Source organism: Tetrao urogallus (genome assembly GCF_951394365.1).
Source record: "Tetrao urogallus genome assembly, chromosome: 3".
Lineage (NCBI taxonomy): Eukaryota > Metazoa > Chordata > Aves > Galliformes > Phasianidae > Tetrao > Tetrao urogallus.
In genome coordinates, this window is record NC_136815.1 from 88,611,754 (window position 1) to 88,626,647 (window position 14,894).

At 43.1% G+C, this 14,894-nt stretch overlaps 1 protein-coding gene across 2 annotated transcripts in view; it reads right to left on the reverse strand.

Annotated features, from left to right (window-relative positions):
* KIAA0319 overlaps nt 1-12,845 on the reverse strand; it is a gene marked incomplete at both ends in the record, with an annotated part of 35,547 nt that extends 22,702 nt beyond the window's left edge. For both annotated transcript variants that reach the window (XM_079533294.1, XM_079533293.1), the window contains 3 exons: nt 1,526-1,709; nt 3,903-4,639; nt 12,797-12,845. In XM_079533294.1, the coding sequence (XP_079389420.1) occupies nt 1,526-1,709; nt 3,903-4,639; nt 12,797-12,845 (970 nt within the window). The remainder of the gene's footprint in view (nt 1-1,525; nt 1,710-3,902; nt 4,640-12,796) is intronic.
* Between the last annotated feature and the right edge of the window lie 2,049 nt (nt 12,846-14,894).

The window sequence follows — 14,894 nt, forward strand, 5'->3', positions numbered from 1 at the left end:
CCTTATCCAAGAATACTGAAGTCCACAAACCCACTCTCCAACAGAAACATACCAAAGCACAAGTTCAAGCAAAGTTCTCACAGATCTGTTTTTCAAAGGTTTTAGATCTGTTCCTGAATACTGGGAGTCCACAGAGCAGAAGTCCTCCGAAGGCAATACTCAATACTATCTAGACATCCAATTTAAACTCTTAATAGATGAGTAAGAGATGACTTAGCAGTGGCAGATGACAGGTCAAAACAGGGATACAGCGAAGAGGCCATGACGACACCTTCTGTCATTGCTTCTTAAATCTAAGGCTCTAGAATTGCTCACAGAGGTTGACCTAGCCATCAGCAGAGTGGAGGTTTGTGCTTCTAAAATCTTTTGACCTCTCTCGTAAGGTGAGAATAAAATGGCTAAATGAGCATGATGACCAAAAGAGGAGACACTATCTCCCACATTGAGATGGTAAGGCTGAGCACAAACTTGAGGCAATCCTTATACAAAGCAGTACTTATAGTGAGATTCATCACAACCTTCCACTTCAGCTGCTTCTTCCAAGTACCTTTTATCTTCTTTAGCCTGCTATTGTGAAGGAGGAGCTGCCCAGTCAACCCTCAGTGGTAATGATTATTCATTGCCTTGGAGAAAAACCCCCTTGCAACTCATCTCTTTCCATTACCTTCTACTACTACCTGGCTAGTAGATCTACATCCTGCTAGCCAGGCCATGGCAGAAGGTGCCAGGAATGTCCCAGATCAGACCCATTCTACCAGGAAGCAAAGTGCTTAGCTCTACATATCCCTCAGAAGCACAGAAGAACATACATCTGTGCTTCTCTGACTCTTGTGGCCCTTCTAACCCTTTGCCAGGATACAAAGGAAGGGGGGAAACTTGCCAGAAGAAAGGAGTTACACTAACATACAGACAGAATTTAACACAATTACAGACAGCAAAGCGGTTAAAGACATCTTCAAAATAAGAACTTTTTGCCCTGCAGCTGGAAGTCTTATAAGCCTTCTTGGAGCTTTGAAGTCATAACAAAACATTTTTTTTCCAAGATGAAGTGTTGTTCTCCCCTGTTAAGGTCTGAGTCCCACCTGTGTTCCTGCGTGATATCTGACAGCTATACATGGTGGGAACCCTACTGAAGAGTTTCTGAGAATGAACAGAATTCTGAAGCCACACAAAAACAACAGTATGGCTAGAAGTGACTGTTGGGAAACTCCAGAAAGTCTTAGGTATTTCTCACCAATATAAAAATTAACTCATTAAGAAAACGCTCTTAATCTCTGCTTTTTGCAAAGTTGTTGCTTGAGTTATAATTTCCCACTGATGTTACGCTTGATCAGAATTTTGCTCCAGAAGTAACCAGCTAAAAGGGATGGAGTTTCCAATGTTACTGCAGGACTTCATGCTTAAGGTGGGATGAGGCTGCACTTGAACAGAGTTCGTAACTAAGAAAAGGATGCAAGCCTGACAGTATTAAAGCCCTCCCTGCCTCCCATCCAGCAGGCCCTCTCCAGCTATGTTGAAACATTACCTGCTTTGGCAGCCGTAGCAGGAGGTGTAAATTGCTGCAGGGGTTCAGATGGCACAGTATTACTGGGAAGCAGCATGATTCCATGTTCAGTCACATTGTCTGGTGCCACTGTAGGAGTCTGGGCTTTGTTTGACACATCTAGGGAGAATTCCAGTTTGTCTGATGGAGGGGAATAAGAAGGAACCTGAAAAATGAATTATAGGGAAACAATGTCTTAAATAAATCATTCTTTACCTTTACAGATTTACGGGTACGCTGCTCTTGGAAGAGAATGTGGGGTTCACCTACTAACTTATGTAGTTAGGAGGTTTTATTCATGAAGAATATCTATCAAAGAAGGAGTGTTTTGTTTCTTTCCCCCTGTCAGTCTCTATAGGAAATGCTCATTTTTTTCCCAAGCTTCAGATGCAGAAAAGGACTTTTTTAACTTTCCTCACTTCTAATGAAGTGCCCTAAATCTCTCTACTTCAGTCAACAAGCAGTAAAGTTCTTCTTAACCACCACCCTTGTAAACTGATCTAGAAATGCAATGAAAGACACAGCAAGTTATGCAGGAATGACCAAACAGGTCCTTGGAATGACCATGTTAGATTTGCCCATCACCCCTCTCTTCTTTCAGGCCCCATCACCTTCCCAAGACACAGTCTGAATGGGACAGTATATTTTCCGTACCTTCTCCCACCAAGACTTACTTCTGACCATATACCTAGAGGAAAACATTTTCCCTACTATGGCACACAAAGGCAGCAGATACCTGGGATGCATTAAAAAGAGCGTGGCCAGCAGGTCGAGGGAGGAGATCCTCCCCCTCTACTCTGCCCTGGACAGGCCTCACCTGGAGTTTTGTGTCCAGTCCTGGGCTCCCCAGTATAAAAAAGACAGGGATCTCTTGGAGAGAATTTAGTGGAGGGCGACAAAGATGATAAAGGCCCTGGAGCAGCCCTGTGAGGAAAGGCTGAGCAACCTGGGTCTGTTAGCTTTGAGAAAAGAAGACTCAGAAGGGATCTGATTAATGTTTATAAATATCTTAAGTGTGGGAATCAAAGGGACATGGCCAACCTCTTTTCAGTGGTCTGCAGGGACAGGAGAAGGGGAAACGGCCATAAACTGGAGCACAGGATGTTCTGCACCAATATGCAAAGGAAATTCTTCACAGTGAGAGTAATGGAGCACCAGAACAGGCTGTCGAGGTGGGTTGTGGATTCTCCTTCTCTGGAAGGATTCAAGACCCGCCTGGATGCAGTCCAGACCTGTGCAGTCTCTGGAAGGGACCTCTGGAGATCATCTACTCCCACTTCTAGGCTATGATGGTATCTCAGCTAGACTGATCTCAAGTCTTAAGAAACTTGCAGTTCTACATGCACACACACACACACACTTCCGCCATTTCAATCACTCCTTCTAAGAACATCAGTTGCCTTCTTCACTTGTCTTTTTCTTCCCTACAGCAATAGCAAAAAAAAAAAAATTGGCATTTTTACAGCAAGAGAAAGGCAACTGTTGATTACAAAACCTGTTGGAATTAAGGGAAATCCAGACACTGCTTGATTTCCCCTGAGGCATGACAAACACAGCAGACGCTGGCTTTACTGCCTGTTCCAACTTTCCCACTGATCCCATTCTGTTCTGATGGAGCCAAAGACTATTTAGAACTGATCAAATCTGCTAACATACACAGGGAATAGGTGCATCTTTCTTAGGTATCTACATTAGGTTTAAAGTACTTAACAGATTTTAACTTTGGCTTTTCTTATTACCAGACACTAGAGAAAGATTCAGACATTTAAGGAGAACAGACATTTACCCAGTTTATGTGGTCCAAAAAAAAAAATCAAACCAACACAGCAACCAACACTGCCCCTTCTTATAAACCTTTCTAAATGTTCTAAAAGCATTTTAAAAGCTATTTATTCAGCTCTATTACATCTAAAACACCTCTTTAGGCATTTACTAACATGAATCCTATAGAACAAGATTTTGTTGATGGAGGAACTTATGTTTACTGGTCTTGGCCTTTGGATGCTGACAGGACCACTACCATTACTAAGCTTATGACCTGTAATTGAAACATCAAGTGACAGAAGGGCAGAACACCAAACCAGTCCTCTTATACCAGGTTCAAGCCTTGTCGTCAGAATACCTCCAAAGAAACCCAACAAGGTCTTTGAAACAGCCCTGCTCTTCATCATCTGAAAGAGAAGTGTGCTTCAGTGATTCATCTGCCTATTAAGATAACCCTCTCCACTTCAGCCTTTTCTGCACCCTAATGGACTGTAACTCACTTGAGTTTCAGGGTTATGTTACAAAACTACAAGCTTGTTGAACAAAACAACTGTTGTGTGGCATCACTTGCCTGCTTCTCAAGGGGAACACATACCTTTTCTTGCAAAGCATTGGCAGGCTGTGTAAGCATCTCAACAGCTGCTCTGCTTTCATATGTCTTCCCAGGGAACGGTGTAATCTCTGGGAGAGAAGACAGCCTCTCTGTGGAGTGCTCATTGACAGAGCTCAATTCAGATGTGTTTTTACTTAGAAGGCTTTCGACCTTTCCAGCTTCCTCTTCCTGGTTTTCTCCATTGTCGCTGACTGAAGTGTTGAAGCCATTTTCACCTGCTACCATCAGGCCCCAGTCAGTATAATCCGTGCTCTCCTTCTGATCATGTCTGAGGCTCACCTGAAAGGGGTCCTGCTCCAAATCTTTATAATCATCTATGTATTCAGGTATCTCCTCAAGGCTGAGTTCTTTGCCAAGAAAAGATACTTCCTCAGATGGCTCTTTCTGACGTCCCACAGAGTGCACGATGCTTGGGATCACCTGCCCAAATCCCAGCAGTGAGGCTGGCCTCTGAGAAGGTCTCAGCACAAATGTTAGATAGGACTTTACCGTCTCAATTGTTTTAGGTTCGCAGTTCTCTTTGTGCTGGCAGTTCACAACGTAACAGCGCCGTTCAAACATCCAGGACAAGTCACAACCAGAGAGGTCACAACACGCCGTGATGCATTCAGACACTGATGTAGCATGAGGAACTCGCATAATTTTAGTGGTTTCTAAGTTGGGAGATATTACTGCACTCGAATACGTGGCTCCTTCTCTGCACTGCTCGCAATAGGAACCTGGAACAACAACGCCAGCATGAAGAACAGCACAACAAAAACATAATATTGTTTTCTATAACCCAAAGGGGCTTATGGCAGGAGACAAGATAAAGGCAGATGCTACCCAACTTAAATAAACTCACTGCTTTTAACCACTACTTTTCTTACAGCATGCCCATTTGCAGCAGCACCTTGTACTGCGTGGGATTTCTCAACGTAGGATCTTAATCTATTTTATAAAGTCTTCCTTATTCAGTTAATACAAATGCCATCACTAAGAGATCAAAGTTAGGTGTAATTCTATAAGCAAGAACAGAGCAGGGAAGAGGAAAAAAAAATCATGCGGTACTTCCATCATAGCAAAGTGAGCAAAAAACATGTTTCACAGCAAAAGTTGCTATTATAAAAAAAAAAAAGAAAAAGAAAAAGGCAGTTACATGTCATTGCTCCAACTGAGAAAGAAAGCAGCTAGGATTTATGGCTGAGACACCAGATATCTCACTTGAACTTCATGGAAGGTCATCCAAATTATTGCTGGACTAAATATAAAAGATCCGGAGATAGGGAGGGGAATTCCCCAAATTTTGCAGCTTTCACCATTTTATGAGGAATCCCAAGAGCTTGCTCCCATGGAGAGAATACTTACACCTCCTCTGCAAAGGAAGGAATGACACTAGATTTTCAGAGAACACCAGAGACCATGAGCATGAAGTGTTTAAACTGAGCATGAATCAACGTAAGCTATATAGTTTTCTACATCTTTTTATTCCATATGTTACAACTGCAGTTCAGAATCTCTCCAAAATTCAACTTGAGGAATCTGATCGTGCTTCAAAAAATTACTGAGTAAAACCAGCAATTCTTTTTAGCATTGTTTTCAATCAGGCTTGTTAACTCAGCCATGAAAACATGATGCCACTACTGTGGAACTAACACAGTAATGGAGGACAGTGTTTGACTTGCCTGCCTTGCACGTCATAACATGGTTGTTAAGTGAGTTCTGGTGGCAGAAAATGCATTATTAGTGATAGCATTGGAAAAAGACTGTTTAACTAATGGATTAATGACTGCTCAACTTCAGACAGGGCACCCAGAGGAGCTCTAGATTAAAATGCTGGAGTTCTTCTCTGAAGGGCTTGTACAGTACGGGGATTAAGCAAGATGAGTGAAGAGATCTGCATGTAGTAGCAGGGCTAAAGTATTTTTGGGAAGACAGCAACACAGTGGGACAGTTGTTAAAAGTAGAATGTTGCAAAAGAGCATTACAGGCCCTTAAAGAAGGACAGGCTGAGAAAACAAGGAGGGGGGAGCAGCCACTGAGGCTCTGGAGCATGTCCAGATAAGGGCAATGAAGCTGGTGAGGGGTCTGGAGCACAAGCCTTATGAGCTGAGATTGTCTAGTCTGGAGGAGGCTCGGGGAGACCTTATTGCTCTCAATAATTAATTAAGGGAGGATGTAGTGAGCTGGGCTCAGCCTCTTCAGACTCTACAAACAGCAACCTCATGTTCATAGGATTCACAGAGGACTTCAACAGCCTCAGTATTTGCTGGAAGGGCAACGCACGCAGAGAGAAGTAACCGAGGACGTTCCTGGAGTGCATTGATGACAACTATCTCCTCCAAAGTGAGAGATGCCAATAAGAAGAGGTGCTTTGCTGGGCCTCACACTCACACCAAGGGACTTGTTGGGAATGCAAAGGTCAGAGGTGGTGTTAGGTGCAGTGAGCATGAGATGGTGTAATGCAGGATCCTCAGAGCAGGGAGAAAGAAAGCTTAATAGCAAGCTCACAACACTGGTATTCAGGACAGCAGACTTTGGCCTCTTCAAAGATCTGCTTGGAAGAGTGCTGTGGAATAAGATCCTGCAGGGATGAGGGGCCCAAGAAGGCTGGTTAATATTCCAGGATCACCTCCTCAAAACTCAAGAGCAGTCTGTCTCAGTGAGGAGGAAGCCAGGCAAAAACTCCTTCATGGATGAACAACAAGCTCCTGAGTCAAACACAAAAAGGAAGCACACTGAGGGTGAAAGCAAGGACAGGTAATCTACAGGGAATACAGAGACACTGTTGGAGCATGCAGAAATCAAGTTAGGAGAGCTAAGATTAAAAGAGGAATTTAATCTGGACAGGAAAGTCAAGGGCTTCTTCAAGTACATCAGTATCAAAAGGAAGACTATGGAGAATTTGGGATCTTCATTGAACAAAACAGGGAAAACACACAGGACAGCTAAAAGTCCTGTGAGGTCAGAGTCTCAGAGTCTACAGGAAAGGCAAGGAATATGCACTCTTGTTAGTAGATGATCAGGTCAAGGAACACTTAAGTAATCTGGACATCTGCAAGTCTGTAGACGTTGATGAGGTGTACTCATGAGAACTGAGGGAGCTGGCAAATATCATTCTTAGGCCACTGTAATATTTGCTTGATTGCAATGGCAAGAAGTGTAGAAAGACTGAAAGAAAGTAAATGCCTCTTCTATCTTCAGCAATGGCAAGGAGGACCTATGGAACTACAGGACAGTCAGCCTCACCTCAACATCTAGGAAGGTGATGGAGATAATCCTGGAAACCAAGCACATAAAGGACAGTAAAGTCATGAGGAGTGGTCAGCATGGATTCACCAAGGGGAAATCATACCTGACCAATCTAATGAGCTTCTATAATCAAACTAAAAGCCAAATGGTTGAAGGGGGAGCATTGTACGTTGTCTTCACAGACTTCAATAAGGCCTTGGACACTGTCCCCCTCCTAGCAAAGCTAATGAAGTATAAGCTAGATGAGCAGGTAGTGAGGGGGACTGAAAACTGCCTGAATAGCCCAGAGAGTAGCAGTCACTGGTGCACAGGTTAGTTGGAGGCTGGTAATGAACAACACAGTCCAGGGATCAATACAAATCTTGTACCTTTATTAATGGCCTGGATGATGGAGAAGCGTGCTCATGGCAAGTTTAGAGGTGGCACAAAACTGGCAGGAGTGTCTAATATGTCATAGGGTCACAGGCTACAGAAACAGGCTGAACATCATCAAGGGGATCAACATCATATGGGGAACGCACCAGATAGAAAGCAGCTCTGCAGAAAAGGACCTTGGAGTCTGTGCAGACACCAAGTTGAACAAGGGGTAGCAACACACTCTTGCTGCTAATGATAACCTGGGCTGCGTTAGGCTAAGTATTCACAGCAGGTTACCCTTCCCCTCTAACTCAACATTGGAGAGGCTACACCTGGAACACTATGTCCATTTCTGGGCTCCCCAAAAGAGTGGACATGGAGCTACTAGAGAGGCCAAAGAAGGGCCACAAAAGTGATGAAGGGACTGAAGCATCTCACCTATGTGGAAAGGCTGAGAGACCTGGGAGTGTTTAGCAAAGAGGAAGCTTAGGAGGGATCTTACCAATGTCTATAAACACCTGAAGGGAGAGCAGAAAGAGGACAGACCCATGCTCTTCAGTGGTGCCTAGTACCAAGAATACAGGAAGGGCCTTCTGAATACCAAGAAGCACTTCTGTGCTATGTGGATGAGAAAGCACTGGCACAGTACGTGCAGAGAGGCTGTGAAGTCTTCTCCTTGGAGATTTCCAAAAGCTGCCTGGACACCCTATTCTGGGTGTACCTGCTTGAGCAGAGGGAGCTGTACCAGACGACTTCAGAGGTCCCTTCCAAACTGAACCATGTTGTGCTACTCTTCCCTCTTATTTAGAGACATTTATTTGTGTGTGCTGGCTTTTGGCTAACATTTGAGTGTCTTTGATGTAAAAGAAAGTGTCCTTTGATACTCAGCCTTTGACTACTGGTGTGTACGTGGGAAGAAATGCTTATTTATCTTCTTCCTCACAAAGCCCATGACTAGCAGTAGCCAAGCATGTTTAAAAATGATGGGCTTGATCATGGTCTAGGAGAATGTATTTCTAAATAAAGGGATGTGATGTAATAATAAGTGGACTGCATGGAGGAAAAGAAAACAAAAGACTAGAGTACACAAAACCTACATTGGCAGATACCTACTGATTTATCTTTGTGCTTTTGTCGGGGTTGCTAATCCAACAATAAAGCACCACAGTATAAACAAATAATATGTGAAATCTCATGCTCCGCTATGAGAGCTTTCTTATAGATGCACAAATGCATTTCAGTAACACTGCTATGCAAGGTCTGTCTTAAATACAAGGTTAGCATATACCTGTTCAAGTAGGAAACTAGACTGAATTCCCAACTGCAGAATAAACTGTCATTCTTGTGGTATGCAGCATCTTCTCTCTCTGAGAGAGATATCTGTGCACAGGTCAGTCCAGTTAACAGGGCAGTTTAAATTTATAGTCTTTATTTATATATAGGAAAAAAAAATATATATATATATATATATATATATATAAATTTTATTAATTCCCAGAATGATTTAAATCTATTCCAGTGTAAGCTGATTTCTTCAATGAATGGACCATCCAGTGGATTAAAATCCAGCGGAATAAAACTGTGAAATAATGAATGCCTGTAGAAATTGAGCTACATCCACAGATCTAGGAAGTCAGGCGTTCATACAGCATGAAGTGCTGAGTGAAGAGAGGTTCATGGTCTGGCTGGGATAGAGTTAATACTCTCCATACAGACTCTTATGATGTGCTTTGGATTTGTAATGAAAACAGTGATGATAACTCAGCAATGCTTTTAATTGCTGCCCAGCAGTGCTTGCACAGAGCCGGACTTTTCTACTTCTGATACTTCCCCATCCCACTTCAGGAGGGTGGATAAGTGGCTGTGGTGCTGAGCTGCCTGGAAGGTTAAACCACAACAGAGACATGGAACACTAAAATAAGGCACTAACCCTGTTGCCACAGCCAGATTAAGTCTCCTACAAACCATAAAGATTAGTCAAGGTCACTGATAAATGTCTATATCCATTAGGTCATCTGCCTACTGGTCTAGTTTTGTTTTGCATCAAAACCACTCAGTAGCAAAAACTTATCACAGACAAATGCCAGCTAGTAAGAGGAGAGAGTATCACAAAATGGTTTAGTTTGGAAAAGACTTCAAGCAGGGACACCCAGAATAACGTGCCCAGGCCCATGTCCAGGTTGCTTTTGGGGAGGACTCCACAGCCTCTCTGGGCACATCAGATGCATCAGATACACTGAGATCCCTCCTCCCTCAAACATTCTCTTCATTAGGCTGAACAGTCTCAGCTCTTCCTCACAGGCAAGATGCTTCAGACCCTTCATCATTTCTGCCTTTCTTATATTAAATCTGCTTCCTCATTACCTGTGGAAAAGGATGCCTGATTTAAAAAAAAAAAATAGAAGTTACTGAGGTCCTAAGCTTCTTCCTTCCTTCCTGCATGGCTCCTTCCACCACCATTTCTTTTTCCCTTTCCTAAATTAAATAGCCTTTAGAGGCACAACATCAAGTACAGATAAAAATGGCAGAATGGCCATCTAGCAGCTTCCTGAACCTGAGACAATTCATCTTATTTAAAGCATACACAGAAAAAAAGAACATTCTTCTGATGTAATAATGGGTAGCATCTACTGACATATTTCATCAAACAGATCATGGAAAACAGCAAATAACTTTCAGTTTGGAGCTGACCTTAAATGGATGGACAATGCCAGGAATTATCAAGATGGAAATGTGTTAAATGGAAGGATAATACTCAAATACGTAGGAAACATTACTTTTGGAGTGACCTATTTATTTCCATGCAAGCTACAACTGATACAAAGACCACAGTAACATTACCTGATAGAGCAAGTTCTCAGCTACAAAGCAATATTTTTCCAACATGGTTATCACCATTAGCTGTGCATTTCTGTCAGTGATGAACAAGAGCCTTCATGTCACGTTCATAAAAATCGGCACCAGCAGAGCTGATCCACTGTTTTATAGACACTATGACAGTGTTCTTTCTGCCATCATTGTATTCAATGCACTGAAGGTGATATTCAGCTCTGTATGGGTTCCTCTACCAGTTCAAAGGGACGAGCTAATCATTTTGTGGTGTGACAGCTGTGCATGGCTGTCTGTCACACGGCTTGCCTTTCACATCACTGACAGCACAACTGAAATACTCCACCTGCTGCTTCACTGTGCTCACATCCACTGTTTGGGCTCCATAAACGTTCAGCAAGCATTGAGGAATGTCAGGAGGTGCCTTTTTTTCCCTCATGGGGGAATTCAATGACACGCTTTGCTTCATATGCTTTCCCGTCAGGTGCCATTTTTGTCAGACTGCCCCTCTGCTGCCCATCTCACAATGAGAACAAAATGTAACAGAATACTGACAGGAAGGTTCAACCTCTACTGCCATACCACCAACATACATCTCTGGCATTGCAGGTTAACATAATAAAATAGGAGGCATTACTTTCAGAGCACCCTTGTATATTAGCCCCTAACCTGTGTGTGCTCATACCTGAGATACAAGGAAAGGCTTGACTACAGACAGCACACTGAGTGGAGCAGGCTTGCTCTCAAATAAGGAGGAGGTAGCAAAATTGACATAGAAGGAAAACAAGACTTTCTATATATGCACATGGAGGATATTCCAGTCTGCTAGCAACTCATGTTAATGAAAACATAACTGTGACTTTCTTTACACCAATATTCAGCATTTACTGCACATTATTACCTTCTACTGAAGAGTGTGCGTATTTTTTATTTGGTTGGTTTTTCGTTGTTTCCTCACTTCCCTCTGCCCTCTCTCCTCTACCTCAAGACATTGAGTATTTGTTACAGGGTCCATAGCAGTATCACAGAGGTAATTATCTATTTACAAAAGGGTACTCTTACTGTTTAGTAAAAAAAACTGACCAAGAAAACCAGCAAAAATAAACAAAAACCCATACATTCAGCTCTACGTTCTCCTAAAAAGCTTGCTTAATGATTACTGCAAGACAGCAACCATACAGCTGTAGCTAATGTTCGTCCCCCTCAACCACCTTTTTCCAAATTCCAAATGATACGGGGTCCCAATCCAGCTTTGTTGTAGACCCCCTTTAGGTAGTACTAAAAGGCCACAGTGAGGTCTCCCTGTAGCCTTCAATTCTCTGGGCTCAACAACCCCAACTCTCTCAGCCTTTCCTCATGGAAGAGGCACTCCAGCCCTTTGATGATCCTTGTGGCCTCCTCTGGACCAAACGCATAAGGTACACATTCACCCAGCACAAGGAGCTTCAAAGCTGAACACAGTATTGCCCATGGAGTCTTACGAAAGTAGAGTAAAAGGAGAGAATTGCTTCCTGCTAGCTACACTTCTTTTGATGCAGCCCAGGATACAATTTGCCTTCTATGCAGCAAGTGTGCAATGCCAGCTCTATTCAGTTTCACATCACCAGTACCCTCAAGCCCTCCTCTGCAGATCTGCTGTCAATCCACTCATTGCATAGCTTGTATTCATGTTTGGGACTGCCCTCACCAAGGTGTAGGACCTTCCCTTGGCCTTGTTGAAATGCATTCTGTTTTCACAGGCTCACCTCTTAACCCTGTCCAGGTTCCTCTGGATGGCATTCCTTCCCTCCAGGATGCTAAACACACCACTCAGCCTAGTGTTGTTTATAGACATGCTGAGAGTGCAGTCAGTCCCACTGTACTTGTTGCTGATAAACATTCAAGTCCCAGTGCAGATCCCTGAGGGAAACTACCCATTACTGGTTTCTACCTGGACATCAAGTCAACCATTCTCCATCTCTCTGAGTATGGAAGCTATAAATACATTTCTGAGGCTCAAGTAGAAATTTAAAGGGCTTTCCTATGGTCTTTTAAAAGAAATACATGCCTGAAGAGGAGATGGGTAGGTGGAAAATGTGAATGCTTCTCACGAATCAACTGTCCCCAGAATACCCCAGAATTAAAAAAAGCTTAGACCACAAGCAATACATCATTGCTAAACTGTTGTCCTGAAAGAGAAAGAGAAAGGAAACTCTCGGCACTCTCCCTCTAATCCCCTCTTCCCTCATGCACCCAATTAGAACCAGTCCTCTTGAAACTGGCACCAAACCACCACCCAAAACTGCATTCCCTCACGGCAATGAGCAGCTAGATACAAAGCTGTACTTGTGAGAACTCACTGAGACAAGGTTTCCTAACTCTTGCCTTATTCACATTTTATTTATTCATCCCCATACACTCCAGAAGCACTTGCTTCACTCCCTCTGTGTGACTCAGAAACAAAAGAAGCAAGCTCCTACCTGTTACTGCCCATAGTAGCAGGCAAAAAGCACCAAGTCCAAATGCCATGCTGCACTGAGAAGGCAGACAGCTGCTTTTCTGACCAGCTGTGCGGAAATCACTTAATGCTGGCTTCCTCTACGATCATTTAATGCTCTGCTATGGCCGTGAAGCACTGCAACAAACAGGACAGGAAGAAATGGGTCAGATGTGAGCATTAATTAGAACATCACAGTAAAAGCAAATAGACAGGTTAAATGCAGACTTCATTATTATTTCCTGACTTCTTGACTGATTATATAGCAGATGAAGCAAGCTGAAGATACAGAACAAATTACTGGAAGTCTCACTCTCTGTAGATACTGAAACATTCCAGGCTTGCTTGGTTGGGCTCCCATACCTCCAAACCCACAAATATTCTGGCTGATCATCTGTCAGATTCTGCTTCTTTTTTTTTGTGAGGATTTAAATGGAAACTGGCAGGGACTCTTAACTGAAGAACCACAGACAGTATCATCCACGCTAAGAATCTACATGGTGTCAAGTCAGCTCTCAAGTCAGCATTTAAGCTATTCCCTCCCAGCTATCAAGGTAATGCAAGTAGATACTTATCCAGAATTTCAAAGGTAGCATTCTGATAAGGAGTGTGAAGTTTTCCAAATGAGGGAAACAAATACTTAAGCAGGAAAAAAAAATCATTACGGACCCTGCACATTAGCTACAGTTATTAAACAGCCTTAAAAAAAAAGAAAGAAAAGGGTAAAACAAAAACAAGTCCCAGGTACAAAAAGATAAGACTTACAGCAAGGTCTCTGCAAAACCAGAGAAGACTAGCATTAATTTCCCAAAAAACTGATACTTCCTTTAAAATATAACTTGACTTTTGTAACCTTTGTTTTAACCAACAATCTTAAGGGCAGCTGCAAAGCAGTCAGAACAGTGAAGAGATAGTTGGTCTCTCAGTTTATTTTTAAGTCACACAATTAGAGTTTAATTCTAAGCACCAAAAAAAAACCTGTCAAAAAAATCCTGAAACAACAAACCCACTCTTACCACACAGTCTCTCTACAAAGCTTCAAGCAGTATTTTGATTCTATACTGACTTAATATCTGGGCTCCTGTGCCAAGGTATGAGTTGGACTAATTTAGGTAGACTTCACATTAGAAAGGACCAGGATTCCTCCAGAAACTCTTCAGCAACAGGGCCATTTCTGACATTCCTTATTCCCCAACTGCTCATATCCTTCCACCAGCTGTTAAGTTAATGGCTTTTGTAAGAAAGTTCTCCTTCTTAAAGCCAAACTGTTCTGTATGCCCTAGATGAACTACTACTGAAATGGCTAAGCACTACGCCAGACACATCCAACCCATGGCCTATGTGCAGCCATCCCCTGCCCCATGCCATCATGTTTGCAGTTCTCACCAAGCAGCCCAGCCCTGAGTGCGCATCCATCACTCAGCAACAACCAAACATCACTGCACGACTGGCACTGTCTGGGCTGAAACCAGGGCACAGTGCAGTGCTAACTCACTCCCTCTAAGAAGGGAGATTCTGCATCCCCTCCTGGCAGACTTTGCCTTGAGACTCACATAGTAAAGAAGTGCTTCCTGATTTTCAAACACAGCCTTCTATGCTCCAGTTTGTGCCCACCGTCTCTTGTCCTGGCATTGAGCACCACTGAAAAAAGCCCAGCCATATCTTCGCTGCACCCTACCTTGGGGATTTAAGGTCACTTATAAAGTCTAACACTTCTCTTCCCGAGACTGAGTAGTCCCTGCACTCTCAGCCTTTTTTTTCCTAAGAGGAGAGATGATCCCATTGCTTTCATCACCTTCATGGTCCTTTGCTGAAATCCCTGTGGATATGACTGTGTGCAGCCCAGGCTACCATCAACTGGCCAAATTCAACTTGGTATCCACCAAGGACCAAAGGACCCCTAGTCCTTTTCTGCAGAGCTGCTTTCCAGCCAACAAGCTCCTCATATGAACTGGTGCACGTGGCTGTTCTTCACCAGAACTTAGCAGTTCCCCTTTTGAACAAGGCCAGTCATCTAACTGTAGAAGCTGGTTAGACATGATATGAGTTCCTCTTGCTGATCTCACATTGACTGCTCCCCA